The sequence below is a fragment of the Zonotrichia albicollis genome, chromosome 18, assembly GCF_047830755.1.
Source record: "Zonotrichia albicollis isolate bZonAlb1 chromosome 18, bZonAlb1.hap1, whole genome shotgun sequence".
Lineage (NCBI taxonomy): Eukaryota > Metazoa > Chordata > Aves > Passeriformes > Passerellidae > Zonotrichia > Zonotrichia albicollis.
This window is the reverse complement of record NC_133836.1, coordinates 11,303,198-11,326,961: the sequence shown is the minus strand read 5'-3', so window position 1 is coordinate 11,326,961 and position 23,764 is coordinate 11,303,198. Positions and strand designations below refer to the sequence as shown.

The 23,764-nt window shown below is 46.4% G+C and overlaps 1 protein-coding gene across 1 annotated transcript in view; it reads right to left on the bottom strand.

Moving 5' to 3' along the window:
• Positions 1-23,764, bottom strand: part of BCR (BCR activator of RhoGEF and GTPase) — a 100,008-nt gene that overhangs the window by 35,087 nt on the left and 41,157 nt on the right. The window contains exons 3-7 of the mRNA XM_074554125.1: positions 17,832-18,016; positions 6,119-6,223; positions 5,427-5,612; positions 1,843-1,950; positions 407-467 (exon numbers count right to left, since the gene is read on the bottom strand). Coding sequence (XP_074410226.1) covers positions 407-467; positions 1,843-1,950; positions 5,427-5,612; positions 6,119-6,223; positions 17,832-18,016 — 645 coding nt within the window. The remainder of the gene's footprint in view (positions 1-406; positions 468-1,842; positions 1,951-5,426; positions 5,613-6,118; positions 6,224-17,831; positions 18,017-23,764) is intronic.

Sequence of the window (23,764 nt, the reverse complement as noted above, 5' to 3'; positions counted from 1 at the left end):
AAGCAGCAGGAAAGTCAGGAACAGTGAGTGTGGAAGCTCCTTCTAGCATGGGGGGTCTTCTACTCATGTGCACAAAGACAAGCACTGTGGAACCTGATCTTGACCAGGCTCTCTAAATGCCCCCATAAACCCATCACTGCTGGGGCTGTATTTGGGCAGATGTTCTCTCAAAATCCCAACAGCCCAGTGGCTGGGCTGGCTTTGCACAAAGGCACTGAGGAGGTTTGAAGCCAGGAGGCACCTCCCCAGGCAGGCAGCCTACTGAGCAAAAGGGAACTGACTTCCCAGGCAGAGCCAGCAGACCCCATAACCTTCCAGCATTAGAAAAGAAAAAGGGAGGGTGGAGGTTTGGCAACAGCCTCCACACAGTGCTGACAGACCAGCCTCCTCTCCATGGATCACTCACTTTCCAAGGAATTTTTCGTCGTCTGATCTTTAGATTCCTTTGTGCTTCTGGCCTTTAGATTCTGAAAGAAAAAGAAAACCAATGTAGCAGATGGTCAATCACCTTGAAATATCACATGGGAACACAACAGCCTATCTGCTCCTCCAGGGGAAGGCCTAGGTGTGAAAGGAGGAGAGCCCTATCACAGTCCAAGTCAGTGATGGAAAAATGCACTTTCCTTCTTGGTAAATCCACCAGTGCCATGTCACAGGCACCCACACATCTCAAACATGAAGCAATGTTCTTAGGAGCACCTGTCAGTAGACATGCAGCAAAGCAGGGAACCACCTACAGCCATGGGGATGGGGGAGTTTTTAAATCACCTGTAGGAAAAAAGACATCCATAAGCATACAGGCACTGCCCAGCACCAATAAATAAAGTACAGCACTGGCATTCAATAGCCTCAGGTCACACTTCTTACTCCTGTAATCAGAGCTGGGTGACCTTGACACATCAGATCTTCCACAGCAGCACAGGAACCCTGTCTGTGACTCTGCTCTTTGCCATGGGCCACGCCATGCATGAATGTGTCAGCTCCAAAATCCTCACCAGGACACAGATGCAGAAGTACCATCATTCCAAACACAGTAAATACTGATATGATTCAGAATTGTTTGTCAGAAACAGCAAAACTGAGACATCGTATTTTACCTCTCTCTCAAGTCTCAAGGGACATGTGATATAAAATGTACTCAGGAGTTTTCTCAGAGCACTAAACGCTCCTGGTACTGCTCAGCTCTGATGATTTATCTGATTGTTTTTATATGAAATTCATGTTTTCTTGGCAACTGAATTCTTCAAGAAATAATCACTGCAATATAAAGAGTCACTGAGACCATGCACTGCAGGGAAAGCTGATGGTCTGGGAAGCCTAAAAATTATTCAAAATGCGTTGAGACAGGTACTCCTCTGTCAGGGAGGAAATCAGAGCAAGCCAAAGAATAGTATTATAGATTTATGGCTGGCACACTTGCCTTTTTCATGAGAGAATTACCCTCTCCTCTCCCTGCCAGTGAAGCCTGCCATCCCACTGACAGCCACTGTGCAAGCCATTGAGGATGGCTTTTATACCACAGCCAGAATCATCATTAGCAAGAGAAACATGAGAAACTCACAGGGAGCTTTCCCTTCTGGAAGTGCATGAAGGGGGCACAGAGCTGGAGAAGTTCAAAGCAAAGCCAGTTTCTAGCAGATTCCCTGGGTGGGACAGCACACAAAGGCTGTGTCTGTGGCCAGCCCAGGGTACAATTCAGTGTAAGGACCCGAGCTGAGTCTGTGGGAGCTCACAACTCCCCAAAGCCAGGGCTGCAGAGGTACTTGGAGAATAGACAGGAGTGGCATGGCAGGGTATTAGTCAGAGGCAGACAGCTCGTGTGTCTGAGCACCGTGACATTACCTCAGAGATTTCAGCAAACTGAGCATTGGCTTGGCAGCATTTCTCTGCTGTCTCCATGGCAACCTCATAGTTATCCACAAAGGCCCGGTACACTCCCAGCTGGCTGGCCTGCAGGAAGCAAAACAGAATGTAATAAATGCTGGGGAAAAAGACAGTTTGGGATGGTCAGTCTTGGTATCCAGTGACCAGGTCATGTTTTTTTCACACCAAACAACTGCAGGGAATGCTGGGCAGGCCCAGAAGGACATCTCTGACCTCTCAACTTTGTCCAACCAGCACTGCACCCAGTTCCACCCCATGCTGAACAAGTTTACTTGTGAAGGATGTGAAAGCCTATGAGAGTGACACATCCTTATTTCTGACATCTATTTTTCCCTTCTAAACTGCCAGATTAGTATCTATTAATATTGCAGCTCATTGATGTAACTGGAGCTGCTGGCTTTTTGCCACAGCATATGAATCAGGGAGGAATGATTCAGCCCAACAGCACAAATGTGACCCCAGTAAGCTACTTGTTGGCCTTTGCATGGTGGCTATACTAAATCAAACCCAGATAGCACCCATATCTGCCTTAGTGAGCATTATTATAAGGGCAGCAGAGTGCAGGAAATACAGAAGAGAGCACAATCCGTTTGGATGGCAGTGACTGGGGCACTAGGTGACAGAAAACGGCACTTTCTCCAGCAGAAGGAATATGGAATTGGTCCAGAAGAGGATGGAACAGGCAGTAAGTCATTATTATCACAGAGTCTTAGCACTGATCCCATTTGCTGACTTAGGAACTTCAGCCATATTCATGCCAGAGAACACAAGATGCAGCCTGGGGAATCCCTGGGCAGGCTCCAAGCTTGTCTGGAGAGCAGAGCTGGCTTTGTGCTGCAGAGCTGCCAGGCTGGGCTGGGCACCCCTGCAGCCTGAGGGCAGCAGCCAAGGGTGCAGCAAGGGGACACTGCCAGGGCTGCCCTCACCTCAGCACTGCTGCAGCACACGGGCCAGAGGCAGAGCAGGAACTCCCACTGCTCCTTCCCTCTCTCATAACCACTGTGCTCCCCACTCTCTGTGGAGCTCTGTGCCAGACGTGATGGAAGAGAAAAAGCCACTCCCAGGACAATATTCCATGCACAAATTAAGAGCCCTGTGAGCTATTTCCTAGGTAACATTTTACTGAAAGACTAGAAACCAATCTCAACCCTTACACAAAATTACACAGTTATGACTGAAGCTGAAGAAAACTTACACCAGGGATGACCCCAGCAGCATGGAGAGAATGAAATCTGTTTTTGCCACTGAGGCACCATCCTGTGAAGAAGCTGCTGTCAGAATTACTGACTATTTGCAGGGCTCATGCCATTCAGATTTGGATGATGCCAGCTAACATGGCAGAGCTTTAAAGTTTCTCCTTTCCTTTCCTGCTACTTTCATTTCCTGCTACTCCTGAACAGTCTTTCTGAGCTTTCATTTTCCTCCTCTGAATGTGTCATCACAAAGACATCTTTTTCATTAAAAACTGAGCTTCCAATGAAAGCAATAATGCTCACACACCATTTTCATGCTGATTAATTTTTTTTTCAATTTAAAAGAACTCAGTGAAAATGAAACAAGAGTTGGTAGAAATGGTTGGATTTTGGACATTTTTTGTTTCTGAGGCTTATCAGTGAGGATGTTTGCTAAATATGTCTTCATTTCTAAAAAGAGCTCTAAAGAGTTTCCTTTCTCACTATAAAAAAATATGCACAATTTATTCTCCAAAAATGAGGAGCGTATTTCACTCCCACACGCCTGGCATCTTTTCTTTTTCTCAACAGGAAAAGGTGTAATAACAGTCAATTTGATGTTGCAAATAGATCATGCTTTGTGCCAGAACACACAGAATTCTGAAACTCTTTGCATCCACTATCTGTAACTCCAATCTACTGCGCTGTTTTTTGCGTGAGTACAGAAAATTCATGTCCCCAGGGACATCTGGATATTTCAGTGTTTATCATCAGCCTGCATGACATGACCACGAGTAAACAGTCTGCTGCAGAAGATTTGATGTACATCCAGTGGAGATGCCTTATAAAGCCTGATGTTCTTGCTGTCTCTCTCATCTCATTGCTTCCCAGTGCCTGCCAAGAATTATTAGCTTTATCTCATCCAGCAATTCCCACCACTGCTGTACCAAACCACCCGAAACTAACACTGCCATGCCAGCTCCAAGCCTCCTGCGCTAGGGCAATTTGTTCCTTTGTTTGCAGTACTAATCCAACAAAATCATCAATTCTGTCACAAATGCAGAAAAATCAGGGGAACATAAGAGCAGAGGAAGGGCTGAACTCCTGCACCCAAGATCAGCCAGCCACAAGAAATGGCCTGAAACAAAAGCCTGAGTAGGTGTGCAGTGAGTAGAGGGCTGCTGGACAGCCCTGCCAAGGAATATGTTCAGGTCTTCTCCAGTTAGTGCTGTTCCCATTGCTGCACCATAATTCCAGGGCAGCTTGTGAGGCTGCCACTTCCAACAGCCTTCTGTGTCTGCTTCAGCACCCAGCAGCAGCTGGGTTTGTCCTCTCAAACCAGCTGCTCAAATTGCATACCATGAACTATTCACCAAGGCACCAACTTGACCCCTCCTGGCTAAAACATGCTGGCAGTGAAAAGCAGATTCCTGCATTTTCATCTTGAGCTGCTGGCATGTACAGAAAGCATCATCCTCCAGGCCAGCTCCCCCTGCTCCACAGGGGATGGGGCTGATGCTGGGCTACACAGCTGCTAACAATTGATGGACCCTGGCAAAGCACACTCCCCAGCCAATAAACCCCTCACTGGAATGTCACTCCTACCCTGAGAACCAGAGGCACCTCAGGAATGCAGAGCTTCTTTTCTTTTCTAAAAAGGAAAAAACAGCTCCTTTAATCCTTTGCTCTCTGCACATGCTAGGGGAGAGGCTAAAGGGGCCGAAAAAACCTCCTAGAATGCAAACAATTTGTCATCTGGCTTAGAAACTCAGCAATTTTAATTCAGCCTCAGGAATATGCTGTATATGTCTTTGTCCTTTTCTGCACTCAGAGAATTTTGTTGAGGTTGCTTGGAGGATTCTCAGCTGCAGGTTCACTGCATCAGCACAACAGCAAGGGGAGCAGAAAGGCAGGACAGTGGCAGAGAAGCAAAGCCAATGGTGATGACCATAAATCAGCACCAGGTAGAGCAAAGCACCAGAGAGGGAGGGAAGGATGAGTGGGGGAGTTCCACAGCAATGAGGAATGCTTTACTACTGGTGTTGAGAAGTTCACTTGGTAATACTGCCACTGTCCCATCTCCAGCTAAAGGAAATGCTTTGTGGACTCTGCAGAAACCCTGTAGATTCAACATTTATGTGAAATTGTATTTATTTTACCACCACAGCTTGCTGCAGTCTTTAATTAAACACAATGAAAGAGCCCCTTTTGCCGTAGGGCCTCCACTGCAGTGGCAAAGTGAGGAGGTGAGAAACCTCTCATCTATTCAGCCACAGACCCCTTTGGTCTCTGCAGGAACCAGAGGGAACCCCCAGCTCCTGGGAGATGGGTGAGGGGTCCCAGCACCTCTGGGGAAGGCAGCTGACTCACCAGCTTCTGGAAGAGGTCCCCAACACGCTGCTGGTGACTCCACTGCTGCACTCGGGGAAAGAGCCCATCATAGAACTCCTTGTGGATCTCATAGAGCTCAGGCACTTTGAAGAATATTGTCTCAATCTGCTGACTGGTCAGCACGGGCTGGGACGTGGTGGCAGCAGCTTTCAAAGGCTTCATGGGCTGAAATGAGGAAAGAAAGAAAGAATTATCAGGCAAACGATGAACATTCACCTTTGCCACACTGCAACACATCCCTCCATAGAGATATTTTTCATCCTAATGAAAAGTGAGATCTGCATTCTCACAACTCCTGAAAGCTAGACATGAACAAGGTCTCTCATGAGGACCAGCCACCCCTGGTAGGTGGATTTTCCCTGGTTATTAATGCCGCAATTAAAACCCCTTTGCACCCCATTTCCCTAATCTCTGTCCAACTGTAAAGCAACACTTAATAATTAGCACAGATACTTAAAGAGAGCTCCTGGATACTGCCACATTAGCAACCCCCAAACTCTGCTACATCCACTCCTTCCTGTAAGCCTCCCTCTCTACTGGAGCTGTAGCAGGTCCCTTCTGCACCCAGCAGCTTGTAACCATGGCTTGTGGAGCTCAGGGAAACTCTGGACAGAAGCAGCAGTGAAAATTCAAGCCCCAGTGTTTGCACTGGCACCTGGCCCCAGCCTTACCAGCAGCAGGGCCTCCAGGTGGCTCAGGTAGGTTTCCTCACTGGCCAGGATTCCTGACAGGACCCATTTCCTCATCTCCAGGCCTTTCTCCAGGTCTGGCTCACTCTACAAAGAAGTTGTTTAGGAGAAAAAAAAAATTTATAAAATGAAGAGTAAGGAAAAACCCCAAGAACAAGGATGAAGAGTAAAAGACCATTCAGTTGACCAGAGCACACTTGGTTTTTCAATTTACTTTCAGACTAAAAACCAAAACATCCGCTTGTGATGAGCATCTTGTTTCTAGAAATATGCAAATATAAAACATAAAAGAAAAACATAAAGAAAACATCAATAAATGTTTATTTACTAGCAACTGATACAATTTAGATTATTTACAGTTTTCAGCTGTAGTGTGTGTAGTCATCCAACTGTGGTGTCTCAATAAGGTGCCCAGACTTCTTCATAAAATTCAAAACATGGAACTTAAAAATTCAGAATTCATCATCATAAACAAATGTTAGGGCTTTTGCCCTGTGCAATGCCCTCCCTCCTTCCATGAGAGCTCTCCAAAGCTGTGTTTGTGAGCAGACAGGATCACTCTGTGGGCAGACAGGATCACTCTGTGTCTGTGGGCAGACAGGATCCCTGTGTGTCTGTGAGCAGACAGGATCCCTGTGTGTCTGTGAGCAGACAGGATCCCTGTGTGTCTGTGAGCAGACAGGATCACTCTGTGTCTGTGGGCAGACAGGATCACTCTGTGTCTGTGAGCAGACAGGATCACTCTGTATCTGTGAGCAGACAGGATCACTCTGTCTGTGAGCAGACAGGATCACTCTGTGTGTCTGTGAGCAGACAGGATCACTGTGTGTCTGTGAGCAGACAGGATCACTGTGTGTCTGTGAGCAGACAGGATCACTCTGTGTTTGTGAGCAGACAGGATCACTCTGTGTGTCTGTGAGCAGACAGGATCACTCCTCTGTGTCTGTGGGCAGACAGGATCACTGTGTCTGTGGGCAGACAGGATCACTGTGTCTGTGGGCAGACAGGATCACTCTGTGTCTGTGGGCAGACAGGATCACTGTGTCTGTGGGCAGACAGGATCACTGTGTCTGTGGGCAGACAGGATCACTCTGTGAGCAGACAGGATCACTCCTCAGTGTTTGTGGGCAGACAGGATCACTCCTGTGCCCCTCCCCAGGTGTGCACAGCCTGACCTGGCTCCACAGGGCTGCTCTTTCTCCCACTCTCTATTATTCCCTGAATTATTTTTCAGTGCCACCTAGCACAGTGCCTGTTGTTAGTGAGAGGATGGAATAATCAGCATGGCTTGGAATGCCCACGCTGATTTTCTTATTGGGATCCCATGAAGGAATTCTTAACCAGAACAACTGAAGAGAGAGAGGGGGGAACAGGCCCCACATAACTGCATTCAAAGGCTAATAGGGAAGACTAGCATGAAGTGCTAAAAGAAGCAGTAAATCCCTTCTGCTGAATTTCAATTATCCTTCTTCTCAAAACTGTTACCTGAAAAAGTGTTAAACCTGATAAAGTGAAACTGAGTCTTTCCAAAAACTCTAGAAAAAACTGGTCAAGCAATGAAGGTTATAAATAATGAGAAACATCCCCCTTTTACAGAGTCCTATTCCCAGTTCTTTTTATTTCTGTCATTCACAGAAATAGCATTTTAAAACTCTTGCAGCCTTTTTATGTTGTTAAAGGTCTCTAAGAATAGAGTCAGGAGTTGGCTCTGAAAGGGTACATACCTTTCAAGGATTTGGGTAGGTTTTTTGGGGCTCCATCCTACTCTTAATATCCAGAGGAATCTGAAGCTTTCGATTTCACAGTGTGAGGATCAGGAAGCAGAGCAGTACACTCCACTCTAGTCACTGGATTTACAGCTGCCCCCCAAAAAGCTGCACTTAGGGTGCTCTGCAGATGTACAGATGAGGTACCTGGGCTGGAGGTTCAGTTTGAGGAACTATCACATCCTGTGACTTTGAGCCCACGCACAACACAAAGAAAGAAACAGATCCTCACGCTCCCAGATATTTCTGGATTCTGTCTCATCAATAACCATCCTGATTTTCAAACAGTTTCATTAAATTTCACAAGCTGTATTCTAGCCTAAAAGACTTGCAGCAACTACTTCATAAAGATTTTGCAAGGTGTCAAATGCCACCACCACCTCTTAAATAAAAGTGGCAGACAGAAGCTGTTCTAAGGAAATGAGTAAGATTTACACACACATTAGGTACTACATGGAAAGAAGAACTTCTCTTTGCAGCCCACCCTTCAGTGACATTCAGTAAGAACCACAGTGCCTTTTAAAATCTTGAAAAGGCATCTCAAAGAAGGCAGACATTTATAATTCACCAGTCAGTGTTCAGAAGACTTCAGAAGAACACAAGTGACAAACTCCATGGTAAAATGAACCCTGCACCAGACCCTGCATCCATGGACACCTGTGTGACTGGCATGGAAATGCCCAACAGGGCTGTGACCATTCCTCATGGCCTCTGTGCCAGGAGTGCCTGGATGCCCAGCTCATGGACCATTTTGTAAGGCATGGTACACACACATAATCAAGACAGGCAGCCCCAAGGTGGTTAACAAAGATTGCCTTCATCCAAAGAGGAAGGGATGTGGCAGCCCTGGTGCAAGAAAAACACAATTGCTCGTGGTTTCCAAAGATTTCTTACAACACTTACAAAAGAAAAAGTACAGCTACACAAAGAAGCATTGAGGAAAACTAACAGTGCTCCAAAGTCTGCAGTGCTGAGGATGAGGTAACTGGTCAATATTGACACAGCCCTATAATTATCTTTACCAGGTTCTCTTGGAGGAGGTGAGGATTTAAAAACCAGCTGGGTATGTTTGTAACATCTGTAAAGAGCAGCACACAATGATAAGTTATTGAAATGACTTAAACTTCCCCATCACAACAGTGGCACACCAGTTTTCCTTCAAGCACTGAGAACAGTTTTCTCTTCACAAGAAAAAGCTTTAATTTACAGGCCAGCCCTTGCTGGGCACTGTCAGCTGACAGAGAGGCATTTTCTGCCAGAATGTTAATTTCCTCCTTCAAGAGATGCACTTTCAGAGAGACAAACATCTCCCAGCACGCACTGCAGGCCTTCCTTCCTGCCCATTACCACAAGGGCACTGTGCAAAGCCCACGGATTTGTCCTAAGCCTTTGTTAACAGGGGCATTTGTCCAAGTGTGATGCTTGCAGGAGTGCAGGCACAGGACAGGCACTGGCTGCTTTATGCTCTGCACAGCAATTGCTCAAGAAACCCTCAGGGGAGCTGTTCCAACAATCACAGGGCACATTACAAGATCTCCAATGCAGTACCTTGAATTTACATAGAGCTTCCTCCAGAGTGAAAGGACGATCCCCTGCTCCTGCTGTGTCAGGGATCAATGCAGCACCAGGGAGCTGCTCTGTGCATTGTGCTGCTGCTCCTGCTCCCTCGGGGAGCTGTGTCCTGACAAGAGCTCCTGCTGGGGGAGGCCTTTGCTCACAGTGTCAGCTGGGGCTGATGGAGCACCAGGAACATCTGGAAAACAGCCCCTGTGCTGCTCCAGCCTCAGGGTACTTTAAGTCACACATGCTATGAAATGTACTCCAAGACTCAGAAATTCACTTGCTGCCAAAATCAGGAGGAAGAAGAGTAAGTTTATGATTTGGTATTACAACATTCCTCACTTACAGAGCTGGGAGCAGCTCACCTGCTCACCCAGACCAGGAGAGCAGTGAGCAGGCACAGGCTGGGCTCTGTCCTGCCCACAGCAGCCAGGCTGTGCTGCACTCTGGGCCAAGGGCATTTCTGCTTTGCCTGTGTCTGGCACAGAAGGGAAACAAAGAGCAGCCCTGATTCCAACAGCCTCACTGCCCCTCTGTTCCTGCTCTCCAGCCAGGACAGCTGAGTGGGAACATCCTGGGCATTGCTGTCAAGCTTCCCAGTACAGGGAGACCTGCCAAGGCTGAGGACTCCTTTCCCCTGCCCTGGCAAGAAGGCAGCACTCTGAAATCTTTGAGCTGCTTGTGGCAAGTGGAGGAGCTGGTGCCACAGCCACCAGACCACAGAGGATGGGGAAAATACACCTATAACCCAAGTGCAGATGGGATGTTCCCAGCAGGAAGTGGGAGCAGCCTGTATTGGCAAACTCCAACCACTCAGCAGGGAGTGCCAGGTGGTCAGCAGTCCATCCACCCCATGCTTCCTCCCCAGCCTGGCCAGCCTGTTTGCCACTGGTACAAGTCTGACTGGTATTTCATGCTCTGACTGTCCCAGCCTCTTTGATGCCAGCATCCATGTCTAGCCTTTCCCCACTGCCCTCCCATCCTTTGGTTACCTCCCTACCCACATGTTTCAGAATAAAGCCCACAGACTGGATCAGGGCAGCACTCAGAGCATTCCTGTCTCCCTGCCTTGGGAGCTGCGAGGACCAAGCACCCAGCCAGATCTGAACAAACAAGACATCAGTGCTTTGCTTCCACTCCTCATGAACTACATTAAAAAACCACCAAAACAATAAGGAAGGTGGAAAGCAGGCTACAGGAAATTACACCGATATCTCATGCCCATAAGATCCTGCTGTTCTCCTCTCTTCTCAATTGGGTGATGCTTTTTGCTATGCCAAAGCCTTAAAAACCAAAAGACTGAGTCACAGTGCAATCTTGCAACCTGAACCAGGGCCAGGGAGAGGGGTTGGAAGCTCTGGAGATATCAGAGAGCACAAATCTGATATGTGGAGATATCAGAGAGCACACCCTGGCCCCGAGCCACGGCTGGGCTGGATGTGTTTACAGCCTGTCAGCCTAAGTGCTTTAGTTTACTAACCAGGTTGGCATCCTGTGCTGTGTTCAATTACTGTGAGGCTGACATTCACCAGCTCCGAGGTTTAGACAGATGCAGCTCCTCCTGACTCTGCTTAAAGAGCTCAGGGCTTCCTGGTCCTTGTTTAAATTAACAGCAATAATTGTTTTCTTGCAAATGTTAGCAGAGCACAGATTAAGAATCCAAAACCACAATACCTAAGGTTTTGCAAAGAGGTTGCTGCTGACACAGCTCTTTAAAGAGAATCAGGGATTCAAAGTGGGTGTTTAAAAGGCACTTTAACTCTTCCTTTGGTACAGGCTGTTCATGCACCATGCAATGAATGTGTTCAAAGGAAGGTTTCCCATAAGGACAGCTCACAATCTCATACAGGAGCTGCCAGCTTACCAAGGAGAAAAACATTCTGTTCAATTTTTCAAGTGTAAATATGTTTGAAAGCTTCTGCTGGAGGTGTCTCATTGTCCTGGTGATATTAAATGGGGCAAATTCTGTAATCGAGCCAATCATGCTCCATGTGGGGAGGGGAAGCAGCAGGGAGAGGAGCCAACATTATTTATAACATCAGTACTGGTGTGCCAGCTCTCCTCAGGAAGGGCTGACATCCAGGCAGAGCCTTAAGGAGCAGAGAATTGGAGAATAAAGAGGAAAAGCTTCATCTGTTGGGGGTGGTGAGGGGAAAGTGACAGTAAAACAAAACAAACAAACCAATTCAAATACTGAGAGGAAGAAAGAATGATTAGGAAGTGTTGGAGGGGGAAGGACAAGCTAGCAGGAGCAGTACCCAGAGGAGCAGCAATCCCATTTACTGTGTAGCTTCCGAGGTCAGCTTCCTGCATCCCCTTGGGACCAAGCTAGGAGCAAAATCCACAACCTGCTCTGCCACAGCCCTGCTCCTGCTGAGCTGGCAGACAGCAGGAACAAAGGGATCTGATCTGAGGACAGGCAGTGGCTGCCAATGCTGCACCAACCATGGACACACAGCAGAAAAGGAAAGAGAAATTCTACCTGAAAGCCTGTGAGTACCAGCAATTTCTCCCCCAAACTGAACAGACAGTAGGAAGTAGTAGCAGGACTTCAGCACTCCTGCCTCCCTTGCTCTGATATATGGAAGAATTGGAAAGATCTGTTTTGTCAAAAACTCATCTTCTAAATTCCTGAGAAGGGACTCTCCTCATTTCCTGGGGTGGTGGAATGAGCTTTGCTTTTCCACTGCCTGCCCTGCCCCACCTCCACAGGGCCCTGTGCACATCCCTGAGGCTGCCTCTGCTGGGGAGCATCCTCAAAGCCTTTCCTACTCCTGCCCTTCCCAGGCTGCAACTTCTGCTCATGAGGAGCCCAGGGGGACAGTGAGTGAGGAGCAGCACCAGGGGGACAGTGAGTGAGGAGCCCAGGGGGACAGTGAGTGAGGGGCAGCACCAGGGGGACAGTGAGTGAGGGGCAGCACCAGGGGGACAGTGAGTGAGGAGCAGCACCAGGGGGACAGTGAGTGAGGGGCAGCACCAGGGTGACAGAGAGTGAGGGGCAGCACCAGGGGGACAGTGAGTGAGGGGCAGCACCAGGGTGACAGAGAGTGAGGGGCAGCACCAGGGGGACAGTGAGTGAGGCTTCCCCCTCTCCCAGCCTCCTCTGCCCTCCAGGCTGCCAGCTGCCCGCCCCAGAGCTCCTGGCAGTGACTCTTCCCCTCTGAAGGGTTTCAGTCACTGATTTTCCAGCTGTGCCTGCACCTTCCTGTGGCCTCATACTGTACCAAACTCTCTCTCTGTCCTCCTCTAACTTTATCCAGGTATTTTCTCTGCTCTTCACCCTCACTGTATGGGAAAGACAGACACATTCTCTCTCTTTCTGAGAGTGAATTATCACTATTTTTTACCAACAGTCTGACACCTTCTGAAGCTACCGGCACTGTCTTGTTTGGCAAACATTTGGGCTGACATTTTCCAAGAGAGGTTCCCAGAATTTCTGTAAAGTTCAATCATAACAGTTCGGCTGCTACAGAAAGGAAGGTTTGGGAAAATTAAATCTCAAGTTAAATAAACAAACATCTTAGGCATTAGTGGAACCTATTTCTCCTTTTTCCATTGTCCCTATTGGCTTGCTTGAGAGCAAAGTTTGGCAAAAGCACTGGTTTTATGGCAGGGCATGCATCAGCAGCCCAGCCTGAGATTCCAGAAGAAATGGAGCAAGTTGGGTCAGACTCTACAAACAATTGTTAAGGCCTCCTTTCCACACAGATGACAAGTCAAGGGCTGCTGAGACCCACACCACAAACAGCTCTGGTGCCTGTCCCTCTCTGGGTACAGACAAAACCAATGCCAGAGCAGCCTTGGGCAGCAACAGTGTGTGCAGTGGGCAGGGAACAGAGGGAATGGGAATACCCAGGGAACAGGGGGAGAGGGGACACCCCAGCTGTGGCTGGAGTGGCACAGTGTGCAGGCAGAGCAGGCAGCATCTCCTCATCTGCTCAGGAGATACAGGTGGTAGGAGGGAGTAGAAAACCCTGCCCAGGTGCAAAGTAAACACCACAAAGCTCTGGAAGTCAGCTGCACCCCCAGAATGTGCTGGGAGTCACCCTACACACTGAGGGAAGAGCAGGGAGCTCCCTCCCAAGCTGCCATGGAGGTTTCCCTTCATTCCCTTCCAGCAGCAGACCCTGCTGCTGGCACCCTGCACCTTCCCCGTGGGGGCTGGACAGAGCAGGGGAGCCCTGATGTGCTCCCCAGGCATGGGCCAAGCTGCTCTAGGGAGGTGCAAGAACTCAGACAAACTCCTGGCAGAAAAGTACAAAGCCCAGAGCAAGCCCATAAAATAAGTCAAAGCAAAATGCCCTCAATATTCAGTTAGCAAAAAGGCAGTCCCCAAGAGGCCTCATGGATGAGGCAGATAAACATCACAGCAGAATGCTGCAATGCCTGGGTGATGATAAGTGAATTACTTAGATTTATATTTATAAAAAATAAATTTAAAACATCAGTTTGCTACATTTTCCATATTCTGGGTGTCTGACTGAAGTGCAGTTAACTCTTGGTTGCAAAGTGAAATGAAAGGAATTTTACTTTAATGAGAATAAAGCTGTGTTAAAAGTCAGAACCCTGTTTTGCACAACATTACACATCTCACATTAAGCACCCAAAATTAGCAGATGCTTCTCCCATAACCTGTCTGCCCTGATTCCTGTGGTTAGTGAACATACCACCCTCTTATCTCCCAGGACAATTAAGCCCTGGGTGGCATTCCAGATGTATCTGGGCTTAATGGAAATGAACACTGTTGTACCCAGTCCTTAAATAAGGTGCAGCTCTGGAGATGAAATATTGAATCCAGTGAGAACCATTCACTGTATCCACTGCACAGCGCAGGAGCCCACAGGAGAGAGGGGACAATTGAGTAATTCAAAGTTATCATAATGATAAAAAACCTTAATGTTTGCCATGGTGTATGTAGTGCATGCATTGTGCTGCTGCACACAGTTCACTTCCAGACTCTGGTCATAAAAATAATCTGAAAATTTCAGAAGTAACTGCAGGCACATCAGTTAAAAGGGCAAGAAGACAACTGTAAAAGTAAACACATCTAAACAGAACGTGTTTTCTGCTAATCAAGTTTAGTACAAATGAAAATGGAAGAGATGTCCTGGTATTTCTGGTCCAACACATGTTATGTGCTGGGCTCAGCAGTGTTTGACACTTCACTTTGTTCCTGATGTCTTTTCCACTATAGCTGAAAACAGCTCAGCAAAAGCCATCTCACAGCTCATGATGGCTGAAAGCTCAACTTGCTTGGGAAATACCTGGATAGAAATTAATCTCTTTCTGCTTGTCATGGACTGCCACCTGTGGATTCATTACAGACAGGATCAAGTGAAGCAGCTAAGGTTCATGATTAGAAGTCCAATCTGTATCAGGACACCTCTTTCTTTTGGAAGCCATAAAACATCTTTTTATTCTCAGAGAAAATAATGCAGCAATTTATGTTAAAAATTATTTCTGAAGAAGCAGCCTTCAAGCATTACTAAAGTAATTTTTAAATTAACTACTTTTAAATGCTTATGAGGCAATATTCAAGCAAATAAAGAAAAATATTAACTCTTAGGCAGTGTCTCCTTCAGGCCTCCAGTCACAGGCACTGTCAGAACTGGCTCTTTGAAGATAACTCTCAGCCATGTGTAGTCACACAGTGATTTTTCCTTCATCATGAGAAACATAACCTGAAAATCTCAAGCCAATATTAAAATGGTTTTGGAGCTTTTCAAATTTACTGATGATAATTTCTTCACTCAAAAGCCTCTTAGATATCACAAGAATTCTCATCTTGAAAGATAAGAAAGCATCTCAAAATGAATACACTAAAGCAGCTAACTAGATTCTACACTTTACAGTCAAATAAAATTAAGCAAACACCAACAATATATCTACTTGATAATGCTTTAAGAGATCCTGACACTGAATTTTATAAATGAGAACAAGGACACTGTACCAGGAAGGATTCTTAGCCCAGAATTCATGCTGGAAGAAGCACAGCTGTGGCAGTAACCAACAGAGAGCAGGAGGATGTGTATAATGATGGCTGGTGACACTTCTCAGACTCTCCTTTTGATGCAAGATAAATAAAACTGCCTGATAATGGTGATGGTGTTGGTTTACATGTACACTGATATCTCTAAAATAGCCATAATTATCTTCCATGATATCTTAATTAACAGGAAGGAACAATATAAAGGCAACACAAGTTAAAACACTTGGATGAGGGATTTCAAAGTGTCATTTACAATGTGGGAATTCAAGATTGTTTGGCACATTCTCTTTGAAGTACTGTAGGAAGGAAGTGACAGTTGTCTTTGTGCTATTGAACATCTTTATGAATGATTTGGGGAACCCAAAATTTTGAAAATGACAAAAATATTCAGGAAAAAAGTAACTTGGGACTCAAGTGTTCTGCAATCTATTGCAAAAGGATAAAAAGAAACAAAAGGTCGAAAGGCAAAGAGACAAATCCAAGCTGAAACGAAGACATTTTGGACTGTGAAGACAGCAGAGCCAAGAGTTCTTTACCAAGGCATGCAGATGTCCCACTCCCAAGAATATTGTAAAACCAAAACCAGAAATTCTGCTGAAGTTCCAAGCTATAGCCATGCTGCTGAACCTGAAACAAAACCAAAGCAAGGCAGACTGAAGGGCCATGTTAAGCCACAGGTCAGGCAAGGCAGTCCCTGCTGTATTTTTAATCAATGATAATTGATGATATAGACAGCTATTTAGTGAATATCAAACTCAGTACGAGCAGTGGCCATCTCCCAACCAAAGTCACCATTTCAGAGATGGCACTTTTAATTCTTTTTATTCCATTTTCACATGGTGAAGGAAATAGATCTTCCAGATGCTTGATCAAAACCCTTAACCTAGCTGAAAATAACTTTTATTTTCCTTGTGAAAGGCAATGACAATTCACATGCAGAGACGTATGGATGTGCTTCATTCCACAGCCTCCTTTCCAAAATATCTGTTATTCAGAGACCCTCTCAACTGAATTAGTCACCAGTTCTCTCCACTAAAATGCACAAAGGGCTCAAAAATCATATACACAACTATTGTATTTGCAGGGAAGCCCTGACGAAGGCAGGAATGATGCATCTGACTCCGTGTTCTCAGAAGGCCAATTTATTACTTTATTATACTATATTATATTAAAGAATGCTATACTGTACTAAGAACACAGAAAGGATACTTACTGAATGCTAAAAAGATAATAATGAAAATTCCTGACTCTTTCCAGAGTCCTGACACAGCTTGGCCCTGATTGGCCAATGAGCCAAAACAACTCCCAGCAGAACGCAATGGAACAATCACCTGTGGGTAAACAATCTCCAAACACATTCCACATGAGCACAACACAGGAGAAGCCAATGAGATAAGAATTGTTTTCCTTTTCTCTGAGGTTTCTCAGCTTCCCAGGAGAAAAATCCTGGGCAAAGGAATTTTTTCAGAGAATGTGAATGTCACACACAGCACTGAGCCCTGAAGTTAGGCCTAGCATCAGCTAAAACGTACAATATACAATGCCAGGCAGTGCTGTGTCATGTAGGGTGAGGTCCTGTGGTGTTGGTGAGGTTCCCAGGATGAGGTGAGAGATGAGAATTTGACTCCCAAGTTCTCAGAAGGCTGATATATTATTATATTATGCTATACTAAAACCATACTAAAGAAAGAGAAAGGATACATCAGAAGGCTTAACAAGAATGAATAATAAAAACCCGTGACTGACTCAGGGAGTCCAACACAGCTGGCTGTGATTGGCCATTAATTTAAAACAATTCACATGGAACCAATCAAACATTCACCTGTTGGTAAACAACGTCCAAGCCCCATCCCAAAGCAGCAAACACAGGAGCAGCAATCAGATAATTACTGTTTTCAGTCCTCTCTGAGGCTTCTCAGCTTGCCAGGAGAAAATCCTGGGCAAAGAGGAATTTTGAGAAAATAGAATGGTGACTGTAGAGGGATATAATACAAGAAAATAAAGATAGTGTAGAAAGTGATCTTACCCCTAAGGAGTTGCAGCTGGGCCAATTATCAAAGATTAGGAACAGCCTGACTTTACCAGGCCACAGCTGTAAGCAGTGAGAAGAAGAAGAGTGCTATAACAGAGTGGGGTGGCTGCTTGAGAAGGGAACTGGAGTCAGGTGGTGCTTTGTGAAGGAGAAAGAGTCAGTGCTCTGAGGAGCTGCCTGTGAGAAACACCGGGAAGGTGTGAAACTTTTGTGATAGCAGACAACAGCATGGAACTCCTGCAGTAAGATGACAACAGGTGACGATGTCCCACAGCACTGGCAGTCCCTGTCTGTCCCCACTAAGCCCAAGCACCCCAGCAATGGAGCAGGGAGGCAGGAAGGACTCACAGATTTGGTGGATTCCAGGGAGCCCGAGGACAGCGTGTCGCGGCTGCCGCGGCTCTTGGAGCTGAGGTGCGGCGAGGAGGAGGGCGAGTCGTCGATGAAGGGCATCATGTCATGGTGCCGCCGCTGCTCCTCCGCGCGCTCCGCGTCAAAGGCGTAGCCCGGCGGGGTCCCCCCGAACGGGGCATCTGCAAAACACAAACACAGCGGGCTCTGCTCAGCCTGCACGGCCAGGGCACTGCCCACAGCGCCTGGCATTGCTCATCGGGAAACCAAACACTCATCAAGGACAGAAGCAAATATCATTGAATTCACACTGTCACCAAAAGTTCATTTCACTTTTCTAAGTCCTAAAAAGCAAAGTTCTTTCTTGCATTAGTTGTCATTTAATTACAGCTCTTTCCCTCACATCTTCCTTCAAAAGCATTAACATCAAAATAAATGATTTTGCCAGCTCCATAAAAGTCACCAGTCTGGGTTTAGGAAGCTACTGGGTAACAGACTCTGGGTTTTGTGCCAATCAAGAGCAGATGACACCACTGCCAGTTTAGGTAAGATATGTAGGGGGATAGAATATAAGGTAGTATAGAAAACAATCTTACCCCGTAAAGAGTTGCAGCTGAGCCAATTATTAAGGATTAGGAGCAGGCCTGATGTTAACAGGCCACACCTGTGGCCAATAAGAAGCGTTATAAAGGAGTGGATTGCTTGGTTGAGGGGAACTGGAGTCAGTTGGCTGCTGCGAGGACAAGGAAGAGTCAGCGCCTAGAGGAGCTGCCTACAAGGAACGTCAAGGAGTCATCTAACTCTAGCACCATGGAGCCCTTGCAATGTAATGACAATAGAACCTCTGTAATATAATGACAAGATAGGCAATCCCTAACTCAGGGGAGAACTGTAACTCCCTCCATACCTCTCAGCAACGACAAGAGTAGGAAAGAAAGGTCCTACATGTCAAATGAACCAACCTACTGACAACAACAAAATCCTAAAAGGTCCTCTCCTGCTGGCTGCCCCTCCTTCTATTTTGAGTTTAACCCCTTAAACTAACAAACAAACCATCACACTGTTCCCTTCTATACATCCCATCTCCCCTCCCCACAAAAGCCCTAAAACAACCCATCCAAAACACAAGCAGAAAAGGGTGGTGGTATCAGGAGTCAAGCTAACCATGACTGCATGAGACAGCAATGAACTTCTGCAGGAAAAATGAGTAGCACAACTGCTTATGGCATCTTTAGTTGTGTACAGACACTGCTCCTGCAAAAATCCATAACAAGGCCACACTTATGGCAGCTCTTCTGCCATAAGTTAAAAAGCTTTTCATCTCTCTGCACGAAGAAATATTCACAGAGGAGCCAAATTTGGTGTCTACACAGTGACACCGCACCATGACCTCCATGGACATTTGAAGCACTTTCACCTGTCAGTGCCCAGCAGTGTCCTGTGTGTGACAGTGACAGCCATGCACGGGCCACTGCCCACAAAAGGCAGAGCTGTTCCTCCTCTTCTTCACAGAATGCCACCCTTCTCCCCAAACTGAACAACAACCCCAAGGAGATAAGTTACATCTGCCTTTACAGAAGCCAGTGAGCCTTATGGAAAACAAGGCCATCAAAAAAGGAAAAACAGTTACACTGAACACAAGTAGAAGCGATTTCTTGTTTTCACAAATATCCAGGTTCTGCTAAAATAATAAGCAGCTGCTGCCAAGCATACTAATAATCCTGTTATACATCACTAAGGCAGGGTGGAGGAGTAACATTTTAAAGCCCACTTTCCTCCCTCACAGTAAACTCAGTTAAAGCATGACTCATTTCAGTAAAAGATGTGAACTTTATGGGGAACAGAATAAAACTTAATCTATGTGGCTTTTTCAGGAGGGAGAGCTGGTCTGGGAATTTACGCAAACAATATACTGAAAACCCAACAATAAACTCACTGTGGATGTGAGCCTCTGTCTCAGCTTGTACCAAATGCCACCCAGCTAAGTAACAGCCTGGTACAAGGCCTTGAGGCTGCTGGAGGACTGTGGCAATGTTATTTTAACAAACTCAGTGAGTTTTATGTCACCCACCTGCTCGAGTTATTGCCTTGTGCTCAAGCTCTCAGAGCTCCTCAAAAAACTTGTTAGACTGTGCACAATCACAGCGACAAGAGGGAAGGGGGTATCTGTGTTCTGGAAGGAACTTTAGTCCAGATGTTAGAGGTTTGCAGAGCCCACAACCATTCAGAAAACACCACATAAGTTCATTTGCTAAACAGCAGCTTGAATGGGAGTTGGTGAAAGCAGGAACTTTGTAACCCAAGAAATCTGTGATACACCACTGACAATGGGTGTTATCCAAGGAGGAGCATCAGTGCTGGGCACTCCTGCTCACTCCAGCCCACTCAAGGCAGAGTTCCTTTTTCCTGCAGAAGTTTCTTCAAACTCTTCTTATCCAAACCCATTTCCCTGCACTCCTGCAGTAACAAGACCAAGTCACTCTGTGGAAATTAAGGCAGGAATATTTTTTTCACTCGCAGTGCTCACTCTCAAAATGAATAGTTTGCTCCACTTTTGTTAGTGGGGGAGTAAATGCAGACTAAAATACATTAGCAGAAAGGCTTGCAGCGAATAACAGCATTTCCACTTAACTCATTTTCTCCAGCTAAAAACCAGCTCCACGCTTCTACCTCCCATAACATGTTCTGTCTCCTGCTGCACAGGAAAATTGGAGGAAATGCCAGGTGGAGGATCAGCTGAGAGGGATATTTATTCCTAGTTCTGCAACAAGATTCAGTCTACTTTGAACCACTATGTCTCCCTAGCCATAAAAAAGAAAATAAGTCATCTCACAAATCTATCAGTGTCACAGACTGCTATGAGATCTGTTCATAAAGCCCCACACAGAATTTAAAACTTTATTTCTGTATCCTCCAGGGATTCTTCACACATTAAAAAGCTTAGAAGTAGTTATAATCCTTCTTCTTTCTATTATTGCTGAATGCAGCAATCTACCTATGGAGATTTTAATTATCTCAAAGGCAGCAAGACCTTCTTGCTTTTATTTGCCATTTTTCCCAGAAAAGCCAAGTGCTGCCATAGCCAGACACACTCCACAAGCCTGAGCCCAGGAACAGAGGTAGCCTTGTGTCTCTGTGATGAAAGAGCCGCTGTTGCCAGGGAAACCGGGTTATTCACATCTCCCCAGCCCAGCACAAAGCTCGGCCTGCTCAGCCCCCACCGGGGAGCAAAGGACAGAGCAGAGAGAGCAGAGCCAGGGGCTCACCTGCCCTGGGCCCAAGGGGAGGCAGCACACAGGGGCCAGAGCCCTTGGTTTCTCGGCCAGTGTCTCTGTCAAGGTGAGCATTAAGAGGGTTCCTATTCTCGTTCTAGGGCCAGCCAGGCCCAGAGTTACTATCAACAACTTTGCCATCAAGGCCAGAGCAAGGTGAACCACAGCAACACCAGGAACTGCTGACAAGAAAAAGGGCAGGGAAACAAGGGTGATGGGCTCCAACACAGAGTGCTGAGAGAGCACCTGAGAGCCACTGAGGACACAGCTCCACGTGTGCTCTGCTCCTCCCTCAGCACCAGGCACAGCCCTTCTCCTCTCTGGCTAACCTGAAAGGGATCTCATCCCACAGAGAATGTGACTACAGCAATGAGCCCTCAGCACTCAACTGGAGCTTGTGTACCCCTGGCCCTCTGACATTCTCTCACAGCTCCAGCACAGCGGGCTGAGAACCACCTGGGGCTACACAGGCTCATCATTAATTCACCCATTCTGCAAAAACCCACTCAAGCATTTACTTCCACCTTTGCTTCTCACAGCAACAGCCTGGCCTTGTTCAGCTTATATGAGTCTGTTCTAGCATTTCCCTCCTTAGTTACTGCTTCCATTCTCTCATCTTGTTTTCCATCTTTGTCCCATTTTCATTTTCTTTTGTTTTATTCAAATATAATATTCCTTTCCTTTGTGACCTTGTGCCTCCCCTCTCTTAAACTGCTTCCCTCCCTCACTGCTTGAAATTTCACTTGGCTGGGGGGTAAGGAAGAATCTAACAAATTTACAGTTCCAAATCCACTGGCACTCAGAGAGAGCACAGCAACACTGCTCCCTTGCCCTGTTGCCCACACCCTTCCTGCTGGGTGCCACATTCATTCTTTGGAAATATGAAATCATAGACCTAATGTGGAAGCAGGAAGGGTAAAAGAAATTAACTTCTAAGTAAAAAGAAAGATTATCTGCATCTAATCCAGAGGCACACAATGGTTGAAACGCACGTGTCATACTTTCACAGCAGCAAACATCCATGGCTGCTTGAGAGGCTTAGCAGCAGCATGCAGAGAAGATTCCAAGCGAGCTGTGCTCCAGCTAATCCTGCTAAAAGAGCAGTGAAGCCACAGCAGCTCAGACCTGCCTGCCTAAGTAAATACCTAGAATCCTGGAGGGGGAAGGGAGCTGCACATCCTGCCAAAGCCCCACATCACTGTGGCTTCTTTGTGAATGGTACCACGGCTAGCACAAGTTTGTAATGTCTGCACTCACTCCAAAAACATCCCACAGCTGCAGAGCAGAGCAGAGCTAAGGCAGTTTGCACCCCTGTGTTTCTGTGCCAGGGAATGTGTGAGGCCATAGCTTGACAATGCATTGTCTTGGCAGCAATGGGGTTTTAGGTTTCCCCCACCAAGCCATAAACCACTTCACTGCCCTTTCCCCTCCTATCCCCTCAGTTCTGCAACCCCACAGATGCCTGTGGTCCAGATAAAGAACTCAGCCAGCTCAAAGAAAAATATCTTTGACGCTTCCCTTCTAAGCTGGATCAGCTCTGATCTAGTTCATGGCTCAGAAATCCAAACTGGAAGGATACACACACAGCAGATATGGGCTGGGTACACTGAAAAGCTTCTCCTGCAACTGAAGAACATATTAGCAGAACACTGCTTCATTTTCCTCCAGGCTGCAGCTCAGTCAGTTCCTGGGATTTACACGTGGCTGCTTTAGGGACAAGTTACCAGAATGCAACACCCTTTCCATTTTTATTTTTCCTTTGTAACCTTTAAGTCACTAATGTGCCTTCCAACCTTAACTCCAGCTTTTGCATATCACTGTTTGCTTGGTGATAAACAATACAGAAACATGTCACTTTATTTCTCAGTGCTGGCCAGGCCACTTGGAGCAGGATCAGGGACTGAGGCCCAGTGCTGAGCCTGTCGAAGCACATCAGTGTGCATGGCTGGGAATGCAGTTGCCTGGGGAATACAGCACCATTCTCTAAAAGATATAATAACCAAGCTATGGAAAGCTAAACATCTTGCTTCTTTCTTTGACATATCCTGAATCATCATCTCCAAACCCAGGAAACAGCACACTCAATATGCACAATTTCACACAGAACTGAGATCCACAATTTATAATTATGGTGTTTACCTATACCAGGAGCCTGTCCCCCAGGACACAAAGATCAAATTCAAAAGAAAAAGAACAGATACATTTGCCATGTCAAATGCCTACAGCATTATTTTTCTTGTATGGATGAAGAAAAGGCTCTGCAAGGATGCTAAACAGATTTAAAACAAACTATTTTCTTCATCCTTTCCATCTCTTCTCTACATAAAGACAGTACACCTACATGTAAGGATGTTCAGTGAACCTTGGAGCCCCCCCTCATGTACAAAACCAATTCATTTAGCAACAAAAAGTCCCATTAAATTGTAAACTCATTCTTCAGTACAAGGTAAAATCCAAGACAAAAGCATCCCAAGCTAGCTCCAAGCCTGCCTATGGCCTCAGACCAGGTTCTCCTTCAGGCACATGAAGTGGAGCCAGCTGTCAGTGCTGGCAGACTCCTGCCAGGCACCCCCTCACTGAAAATGGCCAGGGGATGATCCCTCACACTGCTCAACAGGCTGAGCATGGGCTGCAGTGACACACAGCTCAGCTCACCCA